The sequence below is a fragment of the Hyperolius riggenbachi genome, chromosome 5 (assembly GCF_040937935.1).
Source record: "Hyperolius riggenbachi isolate aHypRig1 chromosome 5, aHypRig1.pri, whole genome shotgun sequence".
NCBI lineage: Eukaryota > Metazoa > Chordata > Amphibia > Anura > Hyperoliidae > Hyperolius > Hyperolius riggenbachi.
This window is the reverse complement of record NC_090650.1, coordinates 357,032,549-357,057,191: the sequence shown is the minus strand read 5'-3', so window position 1 is coordinate 357,057,191 and position 24,643 is coordinate 357,032,549. Positions and strand designations below refer to the sequence as shown.

Sequence of the window (24,643 nt, the reverse complement as noted above, 5' to 3'; positions counted from 1 at the left end):
TCAAATGCTGTTACACACACACACACACACACACACACACACACGCACGCACGCACGCACGCACGCACGCACGCACACACACGTACGCACATGTACACACACACACACTTCCAGGCTTAAATCTTAAAGAGAAACCGTGACCAAGAATTGAACTTCATCCCAATCAGTAGCTGATACCCCCTTTCCTATGAGAAATATTTTCTTTTTCCCAAACAGATCACCAGGGGGCTCTGTATGGCTGATATTGTGGTGAAACCCCTCCCCACAGTGTGATGTTAGGACCATGTCTGTGAACCTCATTGCAGTGTAGGAAATAACAGCTCTTTACAGCTGGGTCCAACTGCCAAAAAAGCAAGCAGCATCTCCTTCCACTGACATCACCTGCCAGCAGTAAAAATGTCACCATGTGGTAAATGTCAGAATGTGAATCTGGGAGAGGAAAGATTTTACAATGGGCAAACACTGACTAAATCATTTATACATAATTATTGTAAAAATTAAGCACTTTTATTTATTACATTATTTTCACTGGAGTTCCTCTTTAAGCCTGGTACACACATCCATTTTGATTGGTGAATTTAAACACTTCCATGTAGTAAGAGAGCTTATTGTTATTCTCATTATTTACTATTTATATAGCGCCAACATCTTATGCAGTGCTGTACAGAGTATATATTGTCTTGTCACTTAACTGTCCCTCAGAGGGGCTCACAATCTAATCCCTACCTTAGTCTTATGTCTATATAGTGTAGTGTACTGTATGTATCATAGTCTAGGGCCAATTTAGGGGGAAGCCAATTAACCTATCTGTATGATTTTGGGATAAGGGAGGAAACCAGCATGCACAGAGGAAACCCAACGCAGACACGGGGAAAACATTCAAACTCCTTGCAGATGTTGACCTGGCTGGGATTAAAAACCGGAAACCCAGCGTTGTAAGGCGAGAGGGCTAACCACTACGCCACCGTGCTTACCTACACAATCTGTTGGCCCTCATACTACATGGAGGTGGTAAAATTGGCCAGGAATCGGCAAATTAAAATTGGATGAATGTACCAAGCTTAAGCCAGGGCACTGTCGGCATATTGCAACAAGTGTCTGGTTTCAGAAAACAATATACAAGATAGCAAAAAAAAAAATCAAATAATGAAGAGCATAAAAATGAATAAAAAGCATTTATTGAGTATTAACATGTACTGCTAATAAATGCGTTTGTGTCAAGCAGTCCTTCAAATACCAGATGGTACTTGGCAAACACCGGCTTCCATAAGGAAGTGCATATTGTGAGAATGTCGAGACACACATGTTGAGTGCTGAGGGTATCAGAATTTACAAACCGCACACATACACACATGCACGCACACACAACAACGTGCACACGCACACACACACAAGCATGCACGCACACACAACAACGTACACACGCATGCACGCACACACAACGTACACACGCACACACACACACGCACAACAATGTACACACACACATACACGCATGCACGCACACACAACAACGTGCACACGCACACACACACAAGCATGCACGCACACACAACAACGTACTCACGCATGCACGCACACACAACGTACACACGCACACACACGCACAACAATGTACACACACACATACACGCATGCACGCACAACAACATATATACACACACACGCATGCATGTACAACAACGTATACACACACACGCGCTCATACACACACACACATACACAGACACACAACAACACACAACAACGTACACACACACACACATGCACAACAACATATACAGTATACACACACACGCATGCATGTACAACAACGAATACACACACACACGCTCATACACACACACACACACCACAACAACATACACACACACACACACATACTCGCATGCATGTACAACAACATATATACACACACATGCATGTACAATAACGTATACACACACACACACGCTCATACATGCACACACAACAACATACACACACACACACACAAACAAACTCATAACAATGTATACACACACACACAAACACGCACGCACGGACAACAATGTACACACACACACACACGCGTGCTAAAAAAACACCTGAACTAAGAGAAATATGGTGGCTGCCAAATGTATTTCCTTTTAAACAATTGCCACTAATTGCCTTCAATGCGATTGCTCCAGAATTGCGGCAAATATGTGGCTGGCAGCGTTGATCGTGACGCTGCTGTGGAATCACTCCCACAGGGTTCTACTGTGGCAAAACCTTCCCGATCTTCGGGGTGACTTTTTCTTTTACTGCAACGCTATTCTGTTGTGCACATTGCGCAATTAGAGTAACCCACATTATCTGGTTAACGGTTACCTTGCTAGGCTATCATGCCCTAAGCAAATAGCATATCACAAGTTACTCAGGTAATGCTGGTTGCACTCATTGCGCAATTCTTGCTTCATCGTTGGCGCAACTACTGATAAAATTGCCAGTCTTATTGATATTTAGTGGATTTAGCCCAGTGTGTTTTCTCATAAAAAGTATTGGCCCTTAGTCAATCAGCAACTGGAGGCAAAAAAAATCTCACCCATATTCTGTTAAAATAGTGTTCCTGTGAAAATATCTTGTACAATAGGAAATAAAACAATGACAACAAATACACTTACCAGAGTCCATGTCGTCGCTGTGCAGGTATGAGCTACACTGGCTGCTGCACGCACTGGTAAAGGAGGCCACTGAGTTTCTGTTGCTGTTGCAGTCACTGTTGATACAAAAGGCATTAAGCTATAGGCACCTATCAGATGTCAATAGCTAGCAATATCAAGTTACAGATCAACACTATATATATATATATATATATATATATATATATATATATATATATAAAGAATATAAAGGGAAGTAACACCAAATCTATCTTTCCTAAGCTGCAGGCAGATATAGGAGGCACCCAAATGATCATCAATAGTACAATGGTTATATGCATATAAGCTGAGTGTCAGCCCACCTTAAAGAAGACTAATTAGGCGTATATAAGAAACACTAATTTTATTTCAGCACAATGGACAACGCGTTTCACGGCTCAATGCCGCTTCATCAGGTCAATAATATGCCCAAGTAACGCTATGTGAAGCCTGGGGCTGACACCCACCATATATGCATATAGCCATTGTACTATTGATGATCATTTGGGATCCTCCTACATCTGCCCGCTGTTATCTATCACCACAAGATATGGGGTTCAAGTTTATGATTTCATCATAAATCCCTTTTGGAGCTGCGACCGGTGAACCCACAAAAGACAGAGTGGGGACAGTACTTCTCCACATGTGCCGACGGTGGTTGCTAGCCTAGCAACCCAGACTTGTGAGTACCTTATCTTTCTTAAGAATTTTCCCGACCATCTGACGTTCTACACCAGATCGGGCTCCGTGTCCCTTTCTTTTTTCTTCTCTTGTGTGTTCTAATTATTCCTAAGCTTTTATTACCAACCAAAAATAGCAGAAACCTTGAGGTAGCCAAAATGCCAACTTATAAATAGTGTGCTAAAAATATTCTTGTTTGTATGACAGAAGGGGTAGATCACCTGTAAGAATCTCTGTTGCTGATGGTATCATGGCCTGAGTCCTCCTGCTCATCCCCTGCGACATTGAAGCAGACCCTCTTCCCATTCTTCTCTCCCCTCTCGTTGTCACTGTCCACCGCTATTAACGTCTCCGTCTTGCGGTCACATTTAGGAGAACATGTTATTGACGACAACAATCTATAAAGAAAACACGTATATGTGATTGATGTTCAAAGTACACTTTAACAAGAAAATACTTACTCTACAAGGATTAATGCTTACAATTGCCTTTCTAGCAGAAGAATTGCATGGTAGAAAAGAGATGATTGGGTGATCTGTGGGTGGATGAACAGTGGGAGTGGCGTAACACTATAGGGGCATGGGCCGTGTGAAGGTGTGAGTCAACATCATAAGCAATCTGCCAACTCTACAGCTTTGAAATTAGTATTAAATGGTATTGCAAATATGAAACTGAGCAACATGTTCAGTACAGATGTCTCTGTGTGTTAGTTTTTGATATAAATAAAGTTGGTTTTAGGTGTAAATATTAACACTTGTATAGCACTTTTCGTTTATGGGTCACTGCTCCTTTGCAGCTCAGACAGGGCGTGGTTTTAGTCCATAAGTGACCAGGAAGTGGAGATGGTCTAACTTGCTAGAGGCATGGACCATGGGGAAGGTGTGACTGACATCATAAGCAGTTATCCTCCAAGTGTACAGTGTCGAAAGAGGTTTAATATATAATATATAGGATAAATGAATGAATTATATGATAAATACACCCCTTAGGTTAACATTTGAATCTAATTTATCGTCTTGCTTAAGAGAGGAACAATTTGGTTCTATCAAACAGATACCAGCTGTCACTTGGGTTAATAATAATAATAATAAGAAGAAGAAGAGTCTGTTTGCAATCTACAGATGTTCAGACACTTATGAAATATGCCAATTTTTCACAATAAAATGATTAAAAGCAAATGAAACCAGAACAAAATGTGCCTCGGCTGTAATGTGCACAGTATGGCTGATCAGGCTGATTCCTGACTGTGGTGGCAAAGACTTCATTAGAGGACCTGTGACAGATCACCCTCCGAGATACTCCCAGCTGGACCCTCAAGAGAGTAAGCCATCCTAGATCCCTGATTGGCTCCCCAGTGTTTTAGTCAGCATATGCTGATATTCTGGTCTTGTCTGAAATCCCTTGTCACAGTGCTGAGAACAAATTCTGTCAACTATAATTGTGTAAAGTGTCAGCGCTGAATATGTTTCTACACATCCTGCTGACAAGTTCTCAGGCATGATACAGAATCCTCAATATTACCAACCTGGCTTGTAGGGGAAAACTGATAATAACCCCCTATAGAATCCCCACATGCTTAGATTAAGCTGCCTTTGTGTTTGCCAGTCCTCCAAGCTGCGAACAATATGAGCTAAATAAACACTTCACACCCTGCCTGCTATAACCTCTATTTTCCTGTTTTCTCCATGCAGATCCTTTAACTAGATCCTTTGGGGGTTTTCATTTCCTTAACACAATTTGCTCCAAGGTAATTGCCAGATGGAGAGAACTGATGATGAATCAAAGGTCGGACGCAGTCAGTATGTACACAGTGAGTGAACATGTGTGCAGTTATAGGCAATCTATACAGCGTTCTTATTGAGTTATTACTGTAGAGGTTAAATGGCTTTTTCTGTCACTCTCTCATTATTACTTGCTGAACTATTGTTTCATGTGGGCATCTCATATATTATTTTTATTGTTATTCTTACCACACCTTAGAATGTCACAGTAAAAACATGTTACACATTGGCTTGTATATAAGCACAAATCTGTACATAAAGGACCTTTGTCACAAAAATCTTCAAATTTAAAATACATGCAAACGTATACAAATAAGAAGTATGTTTCTTCCAGAGTAAAATGAGTCCTAAATTACTTTTCTACTATGTTGCTGTCACTTACGGTAAGTGGTAGAAATCTGACAGAACCAACAGGTTTTGGACTAGCCCATCTCCTCACGAGGGGTTCTCTGGGTTTTCTTTATTTTCAAAAGCACTTAGTGAATGGCGGTTGCTCAGTCCAATTGCCAAAAAAGAGTACAGTGAGCAGGGAAGCTGGCCAGCATCTTTGTATAAATCTTTTTCAGGGAGTGTCTTTATAAAGAATAAAGGCCATGCTGAGAATCTCTTATGGAGAGATGGATTAGCCCAAAACCTGCCGATAATGTCAGATTTCTACTACTTACTGTAAGTGACAGCAACATAGGAGAAAAGTAATTTATGGCTCATTTTACTCTGGAAGAAACATAACTCTTGGTGTTAACATATATTTTACATTTTAAGATTTTCGCAACAGTGGTCCTTTAAATCTCCAGATCAATAAGTTTTAGTTTTTACAAGATATAAAAGAAACTTCTTGCACAAACAGAGTGCCATGCACTGCTTGCTCCCACCCATAATAGGCTAGGGACCCCAAAGCAGGATCATCCACCAGGCAACCTTTGCTTACTACCATACCAATACCATTTGTATGCTTACCGTATATACTCGCATATAAGCCGATCCCCATAAAAGGCTGACCCTCCAACTTTTACCTTAAAAAACTGGAAAAAAATACTGACTTGCATACAAGCTGGGCTAATGATACAATACACTGGACGATTATTAATTTTTGATCATTTGTATAATCGACCGGAAAGGATCGTTAGGAAACACTAATGGACAAAAATATCTTAACCAATCCAATCAGGTTAACGGGGTCGATACCATCAATCTAATTACTATAGATTGGTTAGGATGTTTACGTCCACTGGTGGTCTTGAACGCTCGTTTCTGTACGATCCTACAAATGATCTGAAACAAATGATCACTATGTGAATTGCAAAGCTAGTAGCTACTTTACAACTCTACTCAATATTAACAATCTTACTGTACAATTGTAACATCCGCAGTAATGGCGGCTGCGGACACGCAGAGTGTTTCCGCAGCGGCCTTGCCTTCCTGCCCAGGGACTTCGCCCGTGCCTCTGGCGTCTAGTACGCCGAGGACGGGTCTGTCGTTTGCACATAGAGTTGCCGTATCGCGCGGGCGCGCGCGGAGACTGGACCTTTATACAGGATGGAGGCGCGTCAGCTGACCAGCCGGTCGGCTGACGTCAGAGGAGACTCACGGCACTCCGGATTGGCTGATTATTGTGGGCGTGGTGGTGGGGTCTCCTCTGCTTCATAAGCCTTCTCTGTTCACTCGCAACTTGTCTGCTGTTGTGAATATTTATGTGCTAGCGCTCAGACCTTAGATAGTATCCGGTGTGCTTTGATCTGGGAGGAAACCAGGGATTTCACACAAGACTAGGATTATTGTATACTGCTATTTGATATTCTGTGTATGACTCTTGCTACCCTCTTGCTTATCGTTCCTGTACATCTGCCCATCTGACTCAGTTATTGATCCTGCCTGATATCTTACTATTCTCTTGCTTGTCGATTCTGTACTGTGCCTGCTCACTCGTTACTGATCAAAGCCTGTCTGACCTCTCTACTCACCAGTGAGCCCTTGTCACTGGTGAGGTGCTCTACTAATAGTACCCACCAGCTCCTCTGGTGAGGTGAAGCCAAACTATCAGTTATTGTGTCCTGATAGTACCCACCAGCTCCTCTGGTGAGGTTAAGCCAAACTATCAGTTACTGTGTTCTAATAGTACCCACCAGCTCCTCTGGTGAGGTTAAGCCAAACTATCAGTTACTGTGTTCTAATAGTACCCACCAGCTCCTCTGGTGAGATTAAGCCAAACTATCACTTACTGTGTTCTATAGTATCCACCAGCTCCTCTGGTGAGGTTAAGCTATCTAATCAGTTACGGTGTTTTATAGTACCCACCAGCTCCTTTGGTGAGGTCTAGTTAAACTATTCTGTTACTGTTGCACCAAGCACTACATACCTCTTTGGTTGCTAGCTATACTTGTATTATTGGTGATACTGCAGATCACCACATCATCAGTTATAACGTCTGCATTATTGGTGATTCTGCAGATCAGACATCTGTTTTGCTACACCAATCGTTACAACAATACAATAGGGCAGTGGATTATACTGGGCTGATGGCAGGCAGAGCTTATTGTAAATACAGTAAATCACCAGTACAATTTGGAAGTCGGCTGTATGCAGGACTTGTACATGTGCTCACTGTTAATATTACAGTAAGCACATGTACAAGTCCTGCATACAGTGACTTCAAGATTGTACTGAGGATTTATTCTGTCTAACAAGCTCTGCCTGCCATCAGCCCAGTAATCTCCCTGGGTCAGCACTTTATTCTTTTTACCGCTGGTATTTTCAGTGCAGTTGTAGTCCAGGAGCCCTCTTTAGCCTCGCTGCCTCTCAGTGTCTCAAGACACCACTAGAGGGATGAGACAAAGAGCTGACGTCACTCACATCACACACGCTGCGCTCCGGGCCACAGAGCTGCACACCACATGTCTCTGTTCCTCTGCTCAGTGCTGAAAATCCGCCCGTTCTTCCTCCACTCAGCACTGAAGCATTGCTGTGGGTCCCGGAGTGCCTGCAAAGCCTGCCCGCTCTGTGTCCACTCATTCCGCCTGCTTATCGCAGCCATAGTAGGCAGCGCTGCACGTGCCGCCGACTCCAATTGTACCTGCAAAGCCCGCCCACTGTCTTATTCTGGCCGCTCAACTGTTCCAAAGGCTGCAATGGCTGACATACCGGTACACTCCACCGCCTGCTCTATCTCATCCCGGCCGCCCATCGCATCCTCAGGCTGACATTTACTTCCCTCTGTTGGCTGCACGCTGCACTCGGGTCCCTGCAGAAGGTGAGTCTGCACACTTGCAAGTTTATGACTCGCATATAAGCTGAGGGGGGGAACGACAACTTTTGAGCACCTGTTTTGTGCTCAAAAATTGGGCTAATATGCGAGTATATACGGTATATTGTTCCATCAACGGCCCTGTATGTGCCAAAAACAATTCCGGGTACAACCCCACAACGCCCTTTGTGCCTGGCAAAGAAATCTAATTCTGATTCTGGTCAGGGACAACATTAGGAAAATAAATTTTCAGCTAACAAGTGGAATCGACCTTTGTGGAATGAAATCTGTGAACAGGGAACAGTACATAAAAGATAAGAGGGAAGTGTAGAACATTCATTAGCTGGAGGTACAGAAAGAAAGTGCAATGTGTTCTTGCGGCGTTTCCTCCTGATCTTATCTTCACATATAAATATATAAATCAAGGCTTGACAAAGAGATCATCAGGGCCTCCTGCAGACATGCCAACAAGACAAGCATCACAGACCTATCAAACAGTGCGTATCGTCCGTGAGTAAGGCTTCACTAATGACAAATGTCAACCCTAAATGATCAAAACCTGCTTTATCTGTTAATATAGCACTGGGATGTTGTGTATTGCTTAAAAGGGACATCTACCACAAAAAAATGTAAATTTTAAAATACATATAATACATATAATGTACATTTCTTCAAGAGTAAAACGCACTATAAATTACTTATTTTCCCGTGTCACTGTCACTTACAGTAGGTAGTCTGATACATTTTTAAGGTTTTGGACTAGTCCATCTCATAATGGGGGATTCTGAGTCCTTTCTTTATTTACTAAATCACTTACTAAACTGCAATTGCTAGATGTGCAAATAAGAACTTAACCACTTCACCTCCAAGAGTTTTTCCTCTTAAAAAAACCAGAGCAATTTTCACCTGTCAGCGCTCCTTACATTCATTTGCCTAAAACTTTATTACTACTTATCACAACTAAACCATCTATATCTTGTTTTTTCCACCAATTAGGCTTTCTTTGGGGGTACTTTTTTTGCTAAGAATTATTTTATTCTAAATATGTTTTAACAGGAAAAATAAGAGCAAAATGAAAAAAAATCATCACTTCTCAGTTTTCAGCCATTATAGTCTTAAAATAATAAATGTTACTGTAATTAAAACCCACACATTTTATTTGCCCATTTGTCCTGGTTATTGCAACATTTAAAAATTTTGCGTCCATCACTAATTTCCAGCCTTTAATTTATAACGTAACAGTAATATACCCTCTTGACATATATATATATATATATAAAAAAAATAAAACCCTAAGGTAACTTTTTTTATTGTATGTGTATATATATATATATATATATATATATATATATATATATATATATATATATATATATATATATATATTTTATATTTATATTTTATATATGTATATATATATATTTTATATATATATTTTAATTTAAAATGTAAAAAAAAAGTCTGTTAGTAAATAAAATAAAAGGTTTTAGATGTTGTTTTACTATTTGGCCACAAGATACCCTCGAGCATAACTTCCCTTTGCGTAGTATTATTACACAATCAGGAAGTTATGTGCGGATGTGTAAGTATCGGCTTTTGTGAATGACGAAGCCATCTCACGGATAGCAGGAAGTCCTTCTGTGAACTGTGTTCCCATTCATTAATCTCTCGGCTAATGATCGGCGGTAGTAATAAAGCGCGAGGGGGGGTGGCGAGGGGGGGTGGCAGGGGGAAGTGCGGGGGGCAAGCGGGAGAGCTCAGTGAGGAAGAACGTAGCAGCTACGTCCCTACAAAGAGATATGGGATTTTGCAGAGAGGTAGTTACTTGTCCAGGGGGAGGGGAAGTGGTTACAGCATCAAAAGGTTAAAAAAGTAAATACCTAAGAAGAAGAAAGCCTCTGAAACCTCCAAAGGCTTCCCACACAGTCCTCTGGTCCCATGCCTCTCGCTGAGACCCTCCTTAACATCAGGGCCAAGCTCTTCTTCTGGTACGAGTCTGAAGAGGAGCACGGTTCTGATGTGATTACCAACTGCACTCGGCGACGGGGGACTGGAGGACGGTGTGAGAAGCCTCTCTGAGATCCAGAGGCTTCCCTCTTCTTAGGTAAGTATTTACTTTTTCAACTTTCCTAAACTTTAAAACGATTATTTTGTCAAGGACACCTGTGAAAAAAAAATCAGGTACTTATCTTGGGAAGGGAAAGACTCTGGATCCTAATGAGGCTTCCCCTGTCCTCCTCTGCAGCCTCAATCCAGTGCTGGCTCCTCCACAGAAAAGGCCACCATAATATTTATACCTGCCTGCCTTTGCAGACGCAGTATTATTGTCCTGCTCGCGCTGCGGCGGAATTAGCCGAGCCCGAACGTGTCCACTCTATTGCGCAGGCGCAGATGGCTTGCGCCTGTGTGGTAGAGCCGAACCAAATGGGCACGGCTATTTCCATCAGAGCCCGAGTAGAAACTGATACGGCGTCTGTGTGAGGAGATGGATCCCTTCTGGTGAGGAGGACAGGGGAAGCCTTTTAGGATCCAGAAACTTCACCCTCCCAAAAGGTACCCCTAGGCGCACTTTTTCCTTTCAGGTGCACTTTAAAAAAAAAAAAAAAACTCTATGAATTATAAACATTGTTCTTACTGAATGCCCAATCCAATGCAGCTCAATGGATTTCTTCTTGAAATCACATGCACACAACGTGAGTAAACTGATTAGACATTCAATGTTTGCTGTCGCCTAAGACAGCAATCACTAACTCTGATTTGTTATTATGAATTCTTGACCCTATTTTCCTGGCAAGTAACCTTGGGTGATTTGCAATTCTATAATACATAAAACATGTTTTCATAAATTACATCTCTGTACATCTACGGAAAACAATCTACTGCCAGCAAATCACCCAGGAATAAGTAAAAGAACAGATCACATAAAAAGAAGCAAACATTGTTGGAATCGACATAGCCTCAGCTCAGCGGCAAGGTAGCATAATTAAATATTTTATATGTCAATTATTTTCACTTGAGAAGTCAGGTTGTTAGGAAAGATAAACATTTATCAGACATCTGAACAGAATCCGCTCTACAGAGGTAAAACAACAAAGCAAGCCAACATAAAACAACAGGCAGCTTACCGGGTATATATGCAAAAACGGCACAGGGAAATCTGGGAACAGGGTGCAGCCGTAAAATGGTTCACCCTGCTCCTGCTATTCCTGGCGCCGTTAATTACTATTCCCCCTCCGGGCCACCATTTGTAAAGTAATTTGGGTACCATCTTTTGACAGCACCCAAATTACTGTCTGAGTTCCGCTTTAGCCATAATTCACATTACGGCCTATGGCCACACATGGTGTGCCCAAATTTCCCTGTGCCGTTTTGCGCAGTTTCAGCTTGCTGACCCGTGTTAAAGAGAACCTGAGGCGGATCCTTGGAGGGCAGATAGGGCACAGAGGCATGTTTTCTGCCTCATGACATTCCTCTGTTTCTCTCCACCGGCCTGCATGCTGCTTGTTAGAGCAGCTCTTCTTCCAGCGTCGTGACCCCAGGGGTCAAAAAAACGAAACTGGATGATTGCAGGCCACAAGAGCAGCGGGGATTGAGGCTACCTGATCTGCCCAGACCCCCGGATCAGGTAGCATTGTTTATTTTAATTGAGATCCCCACCTTGGGTTTGCTTTAAGCTAGTTGTCATTCATCCACTCCTGAATCCTGAAGCTCAGCTAATGTTTGTTTTTGGAATGGGGTCTGTCACGTCAGCAAAGTGGTAGTATGTCAAACTGTGTTTTTGGATGATTTTTTGGAAGTGGTAGCATGTATATGGAGAACAACAAAATGGATAGTCTCTAGCTATGGGACAAGCCATATTTTAGTGGTATAGGGTTAGACTGGAAAGCTACCCTTTGTGTTCTGCCAGCCAAGAAGAGGACTATACTATCATGCTACAATACTCTTGCAACATGTTAAGAAAAATGTCATGATCAACTGCATCAAAAGAAGCTGAGAGATCAAGCAGTATCAGGATGGAAGACTTGCCTCTGTCTCTGACCATGACAGATCATTTCAGATCTGGACAAGGGCTTTTTCTCAGCTATGATGCGTCATGAAGCCAGATTGTAGAAGGTCAAAATGTTGTTCCTCGAGAACCTGTCTTTGAGATGGAGTTATGTTCAATAACTTTTCCAATAAAGGGGAAGTTGGAGCCAAGTCTGTAGCTGCTTAAAATATCCAGATCTAAGCTTGGTTTCTGAGGCCTGTTGAGTGCTTCTTTCAGACAAGTCCCTGCTCGCAAGGAACAGTTTACTATTTTGTGAAATACTGGCCTAAACAGATCAGGGCATTTTAACATGAACTGTGTTAGTCCGGGGTCCAGGTTGCCGGTAGTTTGGCAAAGGTTTAGAAGGATATTTAAGTTATCTTCTACGGTAAGTACCTTGAAGTCAAGTGTTAGGATATTGCAATGAACGCATCAAAGCCACACAGAATATGCTTTGAACGTACCATTGTGCAGCAGGCATAGTGTGGTCTAAGCCATATACAGTACTGTGGCAAGGCAAACCTACCATTGTGCATCAAGCATAGTGTGGTCTACGCTAAGCCATATCCTGTGGCAAAGCATTTTTTTGTATGCTTGTAAGACACATGTACCCGTTTGTTCTGTGTCTGTTTCTGTTCATTGCATTTCTTCGGATGTGCAATCCCAACAAATGTGATTTTTTTAACATCATTCAACAAATGAAAGGTAAACATCCCATAGTGCATTTCTATAGCGCTATAAAGTATCCCCATAGTACAGACACTGTACTGCTCCGGCAGGGTCCGTTACAAAGGGAACCCAGCCTAATTCTTTGTACAGACTGTTCACTTTAATTCACGCATTTTCGGAACAGCACAAGAGTAAAAGCAAATTCTTATGATGTTATATAGCTAGCATTATAATAAGAAATTTTATATGTACACTTGTTTAAAGTTCTTAGATTCTTAGAGACGCTATGTAATACTAACAAGAGATGATAAATACTTACTCGTCAATTTGAGACACGCACGTTTCCACTTCAGCCAGTGCAGACTGGAGCTTACATAACAACTTATGGTGTATGTCCTGCGTTTCTAAATCTTCATCTCTGAGCAAATACCGCAAGCCGTGACCGTCACGCTGACCAAGTGAATGCCCTGATGGGGCGGCCATGGTGGTTATAGTGTGCTGTATATATACCATAGGATTGAGTTTACCTAGACAACATAAATGGACAAAAACAATATACAGTATATCATTCTACAACCATCAAAATTTGGGCATTTTTAATTCTAAGGAATCAGTTGATATATTTAGATCTACACTCCCAGATGTACTTTAAAGGGGCACTATGGCAAAAAGTATGCTTCCATTATCCCCACCATCAGTTATTTACTATGGACAGAATACATTTCTCCATAGAGCTTGTGTTAAAAAAATAGCTCCAAACACCAATTCTTTTCTTCTACACAGCTGTTCTGCATCATTAAATCAGCTGTTCCTGATTCTGATGCGACGGACTAGCTGCTCCCTGTACTCTGCTAGCAGCCTTCCGTCTCACTCTACCACAGCTGATTTATAACACAGCTCACACATTATAGAGCCGTGTTGTTGCTTCTCACATGCAGCTATAATGTAACTAGTTAAGTAAGTAACTAACTAATTAGCAGTCTGTTTATTTAGTTACTTTATAGCTATATGTGAGAAGCAACAACACTTCTGGAGTGTGTGAGCTGTATTATAAATCATCTGAGGTAGAGTGAGACAAGAAGGCTGCTAGCAGTTAGAGACTAGGGAACAGCTAGCCAGTCGCAACAGTGTCAGGAACAGCTGATTTAATTACACAGATCAGTTGTGCACAAAATAATTGGTGTTAGTAGCTATTTTTTAACACAAACTCTATGGAGACATGAATGCTGTCCATATTAAATAACTGATGGTGGAGATAATGGAACAGCATAATTTCCACCATAATGCCCCTTTAAAGATGACTGTTTTAGAAAGAGACACATTTTAAGCTCAGTTAAGTATTTGTATTGTGCAGCAGGTTTAAAGAGACTCTGAAGTCTCGTAAAAATCAGGTTTTTATTTAAAAAATGTGTTTAACATTATTGCCCTACCTAAACCGCCGCATCCCCGCTGCTGTAATCTAACTGAATCCCCCCTAACTCCCCGGGGGGTAATCCGGGCAGCGCTTCCGTGAGAGGCAGAGCTATGAGCCGCAGCTCTGCCTCTCAGCGCGTCTATCAGCCCGGATCGCCGCCTCTCCCCGCCCCTTCCCACCCCTCTCCGTCTTCCTTCACTGAGTGGGGCGTGGGAGAGGCGGGGATACGCAGCTGATAGACGCGTAAGGAGGCAGAGCTGCGGCTGAAAGCTCTGCCTCCAACAGCAGCAAAATCCACGACCAAGAAAGTAGTGGATTTTGCGGGGGAGAGGGAGAGGGGAGTTAGGGGGCATTTAGTTGGATTTCAGTGGCGGGGATGCGGTGGTTTAGGTAGGGCTATGATGATAAACACATTCTTTAAATAAAAACATGATTTTTATGAGACATCAGTGTCTCTTTAAGTATTTGGGGTCAGCCTATCAAACAATGAGCAAGTTAAGAAATAACATGGAGTGGCTATTAAGGGGCCTATTTAAAATTTCACAATTTTTACAGCAAATCTGCACTTCCATTCTATGTATAAAGCTGCATAGGGGTACACCATCATCACTGAGCTAAGGTTTAACATTCATAAGCCATGGTTATAAACTAAGAGTGAGATTATCAGTCTCTATCCGCTCAAAAGTTACATCATCTGGCTACAAAATGATAACATAAAAAGTTACATTTACTCAGATAAAAAAAAAAATAGTTAAAAAATAAAATAATGCAAAAACAATCTATATATCCCTTTCAAATTCTGATTTCACTTATGTTTTTCTCCTACTTGTTTCAATTTAGAAAATGACAGAAGAGAGACAAGGGGGCATAGACGGTAAAATTACTGTGCACACACACAGCACCTGACAAGTTCACCAGCCAGTACTTCTGACCCTGACATAGCGTGTTTTGTGGCACAACTAGGTAATGCGCATTACTAGCAAAGAAAGTGCTACCTAGGTAACATGAGTCGTGTTACTTTAGAAACATGCGCTACATTAGTGTTGTAAATACAGGTGTAAAACACAGTGCAAAAAAAATAGGTATTGAATTACCATGCTCCATGTTTTTATTTTCTTTGTCCTGGGATGTCTGTCTCCTGTTGTCTAGTTGGACTCCGAATGCGCTTCCAAGCGATGTTAGTGTTTTGGGATAAGACACCTCCATGATGTTGAAATGGCAGTTTGTTGGACAGAAATCGCTGCTGTGGAGAGGAGAGATCTTTGACTTTGCTTGCTTGAATGTCGGCCAGGCTCTGTTTTTCAAAACTCTAGAAAACTGAATGACAAAAACACGCACATTCATTTTTCATACAGATATGTGAAAACAAATGTACATCAGTTCTTAAATAAATGAATATCTTAACTACATGTTTTCATGATGTTATAAACAGTAAGCTAGATTTACAGAACTGGCTGTTCTCCGCTGGCTGTGATATCCGGCGTTTTGCAAATTGTTTGCTATCCTATGATTGCTAATTTTTGTCAGAGTAAGCTTAGTCACATAGACAATTTTTATTTTACAGATCGAAAAAAAAATAATCTATGAGATCAAACAGTTATGTATGATTGTGCATGAGCTTTGCGTAATTCTTGGCTCTCACATGGACGTTAAACAGACACTTTCTGTAAACAAAACAAATGCAATATCACAAAAATGTATCACAGAAATTCATTGCACTCAATATGCAATATTGCCAGATGCAATAAACTGCGTAGTTTTCATTCGAAGGGCACGCATGGCCACATTACTGTTATTGCCACCGGTCAAGCACAGCCTGTTAACCCATCAATGTCATGGTTGTTACTGTGGTAACGTGAATTGCTATGGTAACATGCAGTATAACCTAAATTACCATAGCAGTGCGCATGTTACCGCGGTAACACCCGTGGTGCTAACGGGTTAAAAGGCGGTGCTCCACTGGTGGTTATAAAGGTAGAATTGCTGTGCGATCTCTGTACATAGCAACTTTACAAAATGTATTGCATCTGGCCCAATATTTATTCCTATAAGCGGTCTTAAATGTGGCAGTCATGCGATCAAGCAAAATCAATCAATGAATTGTGCTACTGCAGTTCCCCAGAGTAGCAGCTCTCATTATAGCATAACATTTATTACACTATTATAGACAAAACAATCAATTTTAGGAGATTTTAACTGCACAATTAAGCAAGTAAATATTACTCATGTAGCCCAGGGGTGTAACTATTATTTTTATAAAATAAGTGTTTACAGATCAGTAAACGTTAAACTTGTTTTATATATTGAGGTTTTTAGACCAGCTAGATCTGCTTCCATATTTTTTCCCTTGTTAGATTGTGCATTACAATCAAACATTGCAAATAAGATAAAATGTCTGCCATCTTGTGTTTGCACAGCCTATTGTGATTGATTGATTTTATTGGTTAACCTCCCTGGCGTCTCGCTACATGATAGCCGCTGCTCAGCGGCATCCCCCCAGCCCCAAAGAACGGGATCTCCTGGAGGGCTTTCCCCGTCGCCATGGCGACGGGGCGGGATGACATCACCGACGTCATCGACGTCAAAGGGGATTCCGATCCACCCCACAGCGCTGCCTGGCACTGATTGGCCAGGCAGTGCACGGGGTCTGGGGGGGGGGGGCGGCTGCGGCGACGCGGATAGCGGCGGATCGGCGGCGATCGGGCACTGCACGCAGCTAGCAAAGTGCTAGCTGCATGCAGCAAAAAAAAAAGTCATGCAAATCGGCCCAGCGGGGCCTGAGCGGTGCCTTCCGGCGGCATAGCCCGAGCTCAGCTCGGGCTTACCGCCAGGAAGGTTAATATCTGTAGTCAACTTTGCTCTGAAGTGTATAGTCAGCTTATACCGAGAAGTACCTTGTGGTTATTAATATTTGTGGTTATTGTTTGATTCGTATTAGTTGATCTGTGATCATTTTGACATTTTTAATATATTTAATAAATTAATTATTTTAAAAGTTAAGAGTTGCCCTGACTTTTCACTCTTTGTACCAGTAGCTTGAGAAACTCGCTATAAGAACTTAATGTTGGGCGTTTTAATATAACAAGACTCCTCCCATTATTTTTTTTGTAGGAGGCCTTAGTTTTAGATCAGTGTGGACAAGTGAGGACTGCAGAAGAGGCACAGTGCCCATGAATGAATTCAAATGTGCAGCCAATATTACTGGGGGGCCATGTGGCATGTGGTGTCCTAATAAGGATTTCTGGAAGGACCCCATGATTAGTAGTTACACAGTTAATAGTAAATAAGATGCAACGTTAATGAATATACTTGCAGCTATCTTTCCCAAAGAAGAAGTCAAAGAAGAAAATGAAAACACACTTATCTGTAAATAGATACTTTGAAATAATGGGCATTTTTTTAAAGAAATGTGCACAACTTTATTAATAATGGTAGAAAGAGAAATGGCACATATTAGCCCATAACAATTACTTTGCAGCTATCCAGAGTACTCAGCCTTATAAACTGTGTTTGATGTTTCTGGTTACTACCAATGAAAGAATATAAGTGCTCTTAGAGCCACATTACTGCAGGAACCTCTTAGCATTCATTAGTGAGTTAAGTAACTTATAGCTGTAAACATCCAGATGTATTGTTATGCTTTGCTGCACTTTAGCTGCATTTGTATAATTAATGATTAGAGATCGTGTTTATTTATTAAAATGGTGTTAAATGTCATCTTTTAAAAGGAGTTTATATTTGCCATAACCATAATATTCCAGTAGATATAATTGTGCTATGGTTATGCAAATATCTACCATTCTTCTTGTCGACCATTTGAAAGATTCATTTCATGTGACCTCAAACACTGAAAGCCTCTTATTATCAATAAATTGATTTTTTTCCAACATGTCTGATCTGAATTTTCCTATCGATTTCCATAGAAGTGAACGGAAATCTTTCGGAAAAACAATCGGAAAATCTGTCAAAATTCAGATCGGACATGTGGCAAAAAATTGATCTGGCAAGTAAATCTGACAGAAAATTGTATCGTGTGTACCTAGCACTACAGTAGGCAGTAAAAATCTGACAGATTTTGGACCAGCCCATTTTATCATGTGGGATTTTTAGTATTTCCTTCATTCTTTTCAAAAGCACTCCCTGGAAAGGACATTTACAATGGTGTTGGAAGCCTAGTCTACTACTTAGGTTAATTGGTCCAAGCCTTGTAGGATTTTTTTTTGCCTTCCCCTGAATCTTTTGGGATATGTGAAGGTGCAGGAGGGGAAGGTTGAAGCAGGTCATTTCAGCGCGTGCTCTTCCCCGTGCTGCGCCTGACCTGGGCGCTGCTATAGTCAGTGTACCTAATGCTTACTTACTTATTTATTTTATTTTCTCTGGTTGGACTTGATGGACCAATGCCTTTTTTCAACCAAACTACCGTATATATTCAAATACAAGTTGACCTTGTATATACAATAAGTCGACTCCAATATTCAACACTCTTCAGATGGAATTTTTTATTGACTCAAGTATAAGTCTGCCCAGCAAGCGCAGGAGCTCAGGAGGGGTTAATGACTGCACTGCAGCCATACAGTATTGCAACTATTAACCCCTCCTGTGCCTTAAGTGCAGTCCATAACTCGTCCAGGCCCCCAAGTGCTGCAATTATTCACTCCCCTTCCTGAAGCCCAGTATTCCCCCCTGCCCCTTTCCTTGTTTACTTTTGTGGCCAGGATTTTCAGGTCTGTGTTTTCTTGGCATTTCCTTTCCTCAAAGTGTCACTTACAACTGGATAAATTGCTGCAAATGGGAATGCCACTATGAGATACACAAGTGACATGAATGTCGTATGTATGTATGTTTAGTGTTCACTCTCATATGTCTTTGCTTCTGGTTACTGGAGTTCAGTACCTGGGTATTATCTGAGTTCAATTCCAGATGTCCTGGATGCTATTTGGGTTCAGTGAAGAATGTTGATGCATTCCTGAATCCTGCTACAGCCAGTTTGAGTGGGTACTCATGGGATAATGGTGCATGAGATAAGCATGCGTACTAAGTAAGCCATTGTTTTCCCATTCAGTGAGCACGAGTTGTCCACATTCGGCTGTGTTGTATTGCGCAAAAAGCCGATATCATAGATTTGTACTGTGATCATGCGCCTACGACAGTGACCATTTATGTGCTTGCATTTGTTGTGGTTTAGAGAGTATAATTGGGTTGGAAAAAACAATTATGGACAAGATGGATTGTGTCGCCAGGTGTTTTCCCCTACGGAGGATTGACGGAGTCCCCGCTTCCTTGGGTAAAATTGCTACAACACTTGGTAAAGAAATGTTGATGCATGCTTACTAATATTAACTAACCCTTAAACTATGATTCTGCAAGCCTAGATAATTATTATAATAGGATTGTAGCTCAATAAATTATTATTATTATTGAATCTTTTCTCATGTTTTGCTGCAATTAATTTTACCCACTACGGTGGTGAGCGAAGTTAGAGGTTTAAAACCCTTCCCATGAGACAAAACACACTATTAGTACACACATTACTCAGTGTGCTCAGTGTTGCCCATAACTCGTGTACAAGAAGACCCCAATACTTTTATGAATTGAATCAGACCTAAATTTCTAGACTTATATTCGAGTATATGCAGTGAGGAAGGAAGGTAGAAGACCGCTCACCCCAGGAAGAGCAGTGCCAGACCAGGATGGCTAGTCCTAGGATATGCTTGAAAACGAAAGAAGGTCCGCACGATGCTCCTAAAATCCTATGTCTTTATTCATGGACGTATCCAAAAGGTCAACACATATCACCAGCTGACATGTTTCGGACCTACTGGTCCTTATTCATAGCTAGAGTGCAAATAGCACAAGAACCTCCTATATACCCTCCTTTGGTGGAGTGGGTGGTTCCCAAGACCATGTCCAGGAAAACACCTCTAGCCCCACACATAGGAAGGGATATGTACAATGTAAAATGCAACACCTAGAAAAACCAAACAGGCATTGCTAATTAATCCATAACTAAATGTAGGTTCGAAACAGGAAGCCTACAGGCATAACGTACAAAAATCCCAATCAAATCTAACAGCAATAGATAGATGTGAGAAAATGATGTAATAAAAGGATTATAAAAATATGTAGAAAATGTGAATTGTACAATTAAAACCAACTAGGAGCAGCATATATAGAGGAGCTGAGCACTAAGTTAGAAGTGCCAGGTCCCAGCGGGAGTTCAGACCTTTTGGGAGTCTTGTACCCATTCTAAAAATCCACAATGCCTCCCGGCTCTTGAGCCGTTTAGTTGTATCTCCCCCTCTCTGTGCAGGCAAAACCCTCTCCAGGCCGTGGAAGGAAAAAGAGGACATGTCACCTTGATGGACTTGGCGAAAGTGTTTCGCCACGTTGGAGACGTTGGTGCTAAGCCAGGCCGGACCACAGTAATGTTCCCCTATTCTAGCGCGTAACGGTCTTGTGGTGCATCCCACATACTGTAGGGCACTGGCCCCACAAGTAATGAGATACACCACATTCGACGTCCCGCAATTAATAAATTGCCTAATGGGGAAACTGCGTCCGTTCGCGGTCGACGTGGCAACCCGGGTTCGGGTATGGACCTTACAGTAGTGACATGTTCTCACTCCACATCTGTATGAGCCCAACAAATTTAACCAGGTAGAAGACCTGGTTCGGGACTCGTACAGACTAGGAGATAGTGATTGTGCCAAAGTGGGAGCACGCCTACTTGCAAAGCGTACCCCCTGTTGCAAGACACAGCGTAAATCCTCATCACCCTCCAAAACTGGGAGATACTTTTTAAGGATAGACACAATCTTATAAAATTCCTCACTATAAGTTGTTACAAAGGTGGGTTTACAAACCCCAACATTTGCATCCAGATCTCCTGTATTTTTGAGCAAAAGATCTCTGCTTTTGGAGTTGGCCCTGACCAGCGCTCTATTGATCATCCAATCAGGGTACCCTCTCTCCTTCAATCTGGCCCCTACCGTTTTGAACTCCTCCCCAAGCCAAGACCCCCTCGAGCAATTACGGCGGGCCCTGGTGAATTCCCCCACCGGGACCCCCCGTATGGTGTGTTTCGGGTGACAGCTAGTAGCACGGAGGGTGGTATTCCCGCTACACGGCTTTCTGTAGGTCCTAGAATGTATCTTCCCCTCATCAGACTCTCCCACCATAGTTACATCTAGATAATCTATAGAACCCACCCCCCAATTGGAGGTAAACTGTAAATTTAGGGTATTGGTGTTCAATTCCCTCATAAATAGCCAACCTATACATGGGTTGGTGGGAGGAGTGCCACATCTTTGGGGGTGGGAGCCGCCGTCTGGGGGATGTTGCGTGGTACGGGAGGTACATTGACGACCTTCTTCTGGTGTGGAGGGGCAACCCAGAGGACATCCCCCTATTTATGAGGGAATTGAACACCAATACCCTAAATTTACAGTTTACCTCCAATTGGGGGGTGGGTTCTATAGATTATCTAGATGTAACTCTGGTGGGAGATTCTGATGAGGGGAAGATACATTCTAGGACCTACAGAAAGCCGTGTAGCGGGAATACCACCCTCCGGGCTACTAGCTGTCACCCGAAACACACCATACGGGGGGTCCCGGTGGGGGAATTCACCAGGGCCCGCCGTAATTGCTCGAGGGGGTCTTGGCTTGGGGAGGAGTTCAAAACGGTAGGGGCCAGATTGAAGGAGAGAGGGTACCCTGATTGGATGATCAATAGAGTGCAGGTCAGGGCCAACTCCAAAAGCAGAGATCTTTTGCTAAAAAATACAGGAGATCTGGATGCAAATGTTGGGGTTTGTAAACCCACCTTTGCAACAACTTATAGTGAGGAATTTGATAAGATTGTGTCTATCCTTAAAAAGTATCTCCCAGTTTTGGAGGGTGATGAGGATTTACGCTGTGTCTTGCAACAGGGGGTACGCTTTGCAAGTAGGCGTGCTCCCACTTTGGCACAATCACCATCTCCTAGTCTGTACGAGTCCCGAACCAGGTCTTCTACCTGGTTGAATTTGTCACTACTATAAGGTCCATACCCGAACCCGGGTTGCCACGTCGACTGCGAACGGACGCAGTTTCCCCATTAGGCAATTTATTAATTGCGGGACGTCGAATGTGGTGTATCTCATTACTTGTGGGGCCTGTGCCCTACAGTATGTGGGATGCACCACAAGACCGTTACGCGCTAAAAATAGGGGAACATTACTGTGGTCCGGCCTGGCTTAGCACCAACGTCTCCAACGTTGCGAAACACTTTCGCCAAGTCCATCAAGGTGACATGTCCTCTTTTTCCTTCCACGGTCTGGAGAGGGTTTTGCCTGCACAGAGAGGGGGAGATACAACTAAACGGCTCAAGAGCCGGGAGGCATTGTGGATTTTTAGAATGGGTACAAGACTCCCAAAAGGTCTGAACTCCCGCTGGGACCTGGCACTTCAAACTTAGTGCTCAGCTCCTCTATATATGCTGCTCCTAGTTGGTTTTAATTGTACAATTCACATTTTCTACATATTTTTATAATCCTTTTATTACATCATTTTCTCAACATCTATCTATTGCTGTTAGCTTTGATTGGGATTTTTGTACGTTATGCCTGTAGGCCTCCTGTTTCAATCCTACATTTAGTTATGGACTAATTAGCAATGCCTGTTTGGTTTTTCTAGGTGTTGCATTTTACATTGTACATATCCCTTCCTGTGTGTGGGGCTAGAGGTGTTTTCCTGGACATGGTCTTGGGAACCACCCACTCCACCAAAGGAGGGTATATAGGAGGTTCTTGTGCTATTTGCACTCTAGCTATGAATAAGGACCAGTAGGTCCGAAACATGTCAGCTGGTGATATGTGTTGACCTTTTGGATACGTCCATGAATAAAGACATAGGATTTTAGGAGCATCGTGCGGACCTTCTTTCGTTTTCGAGTATATGCAGTACTGTATGCATTTTCACAATAGTGGTCTTTTAAATATCACTAGTTTCAAAGGCTTTTGTACAATGCTGTATATCAAAACTAACACGATTTTGTTAGTTTTTCAAGCATCTTCTTTAGGCCTCTTTCACACTTTTCACTGTTGCAGAACAATCGCACCACAACAGAATGTTTCAAGTGTGAATGGGCCCTTAAAGTGCCTGGACTCAGAAACTGGTATACAGGCTTCTGACCTCCACATGCACAGCAAGGTCAGAGTTTCCAGACAGAAGATTTTATAGAGCAGAGAGTGTAAGCTTTTGATGAAAATCATCATTACACTCTGCTCTGCTGTACAAATATGCAACAGATGGTCAGAGATTTGCCTTAAGGTACTTCACAACCTGGCAAAATACATCAGTCTCTGAAATGACAAACAATGTAGTGACAAGGTGTTCCTTCTCCGCATTTGGTGGCTGTTTCACAAATACACAGCAATCTTGGGGGACAGGTTGTTTTTTGTTTTTTTTTGTATAATGTAAATGCCATCCACATTTGAAAGGCAGAATAATCGTTTTTTCCCCCAAGGTTTGCATTAATACATTTGGTGCTGAAGATTGTTGAAATACCCTGTGGTCTCCACATATAGGCTAGCTTTGGGCATTAAAGCGGACCTGAACTCAGAACTTAATCTCTGCTCTAAAAGATAAGCAACAGCATAATATCCTTTAAAGAAAAACATTTCCTTGTTACAGCATATAGAACTCCTACTGAGATTCACAGTGTGGTTACTCCCTGGTATCCTAGGAGCACAGAAAGGGTTTTTAACCTCTTGTGTTTACACTTTAGCTCAGAATTTGGCAAAGTCGGCAGACAGCTGACAGCTCAAATTACACTAGCTATCACTTGCTTAGAAGGGAGAATTAAGCAGGCTGTTCTCTATAAACACACACAGGGTAGACACAGGGTGGATATTTCTGTGTACTTCTTGCCGCTTTAAAGGGATCCAAGCAGCTTTTTTTTGAAGTTTTACCCTCTTTCTAATAGCTGTAGTAGCTGTCATCCATCCCCTCTTTCCCTCTGCCCTTATTTACCGAGAGGAAGGTGTGAAGGCAATTAAGTGTGTCTTCTCTAAACTGTTTGAAGCACAGTGTATTATCTTACTCCCCCAATGAAAGCTTTTGTTTGCTCATTGCTACTACTAATTACGGCAGTCCTTATCTGCCTGCTCTTTCTGGGGACGGCAGA

General features: G+C 42.1%; 1 protein-coding gene across 1 annotated transcript in view; it reads right to left on the bottom strand.

The window, feature by feature from the left end:
• PREX2 (phosphatidylinositol-3,4,5-trisphosphate dependent Rac exchange factor 2) overlaps positions 1 to 24,643 on the bottom strand; it is a 415,237-nt gene that overhangs the window by 142,603 nt on the left and 247,991 nt on the right. The window contains exons 24-27 of the mRNA XM_068237470.1: positions 15,571 to 15,793; positions 13,382 to 13,589; positions 3,566 to 3,742; positions 2,646 to 2,740 (exon numbers count right to left, since the gene is read on the bottom strand). Of these exons, the coding sequence (XP_068093571.1) occupies positions 2,646 to 2,740; positions 3,566 to 3,742; positions 13,382 to 13,589; positions 15,571 to 15,793 (703 nt within the window). The remainder of the gene's footprint in view (positions 1 to 2,645; positions 2,741 to 3,565; positions 3,743 to 13,381; positions 13,590 to 15,570; positions 15,794 to 24,643) is intronic.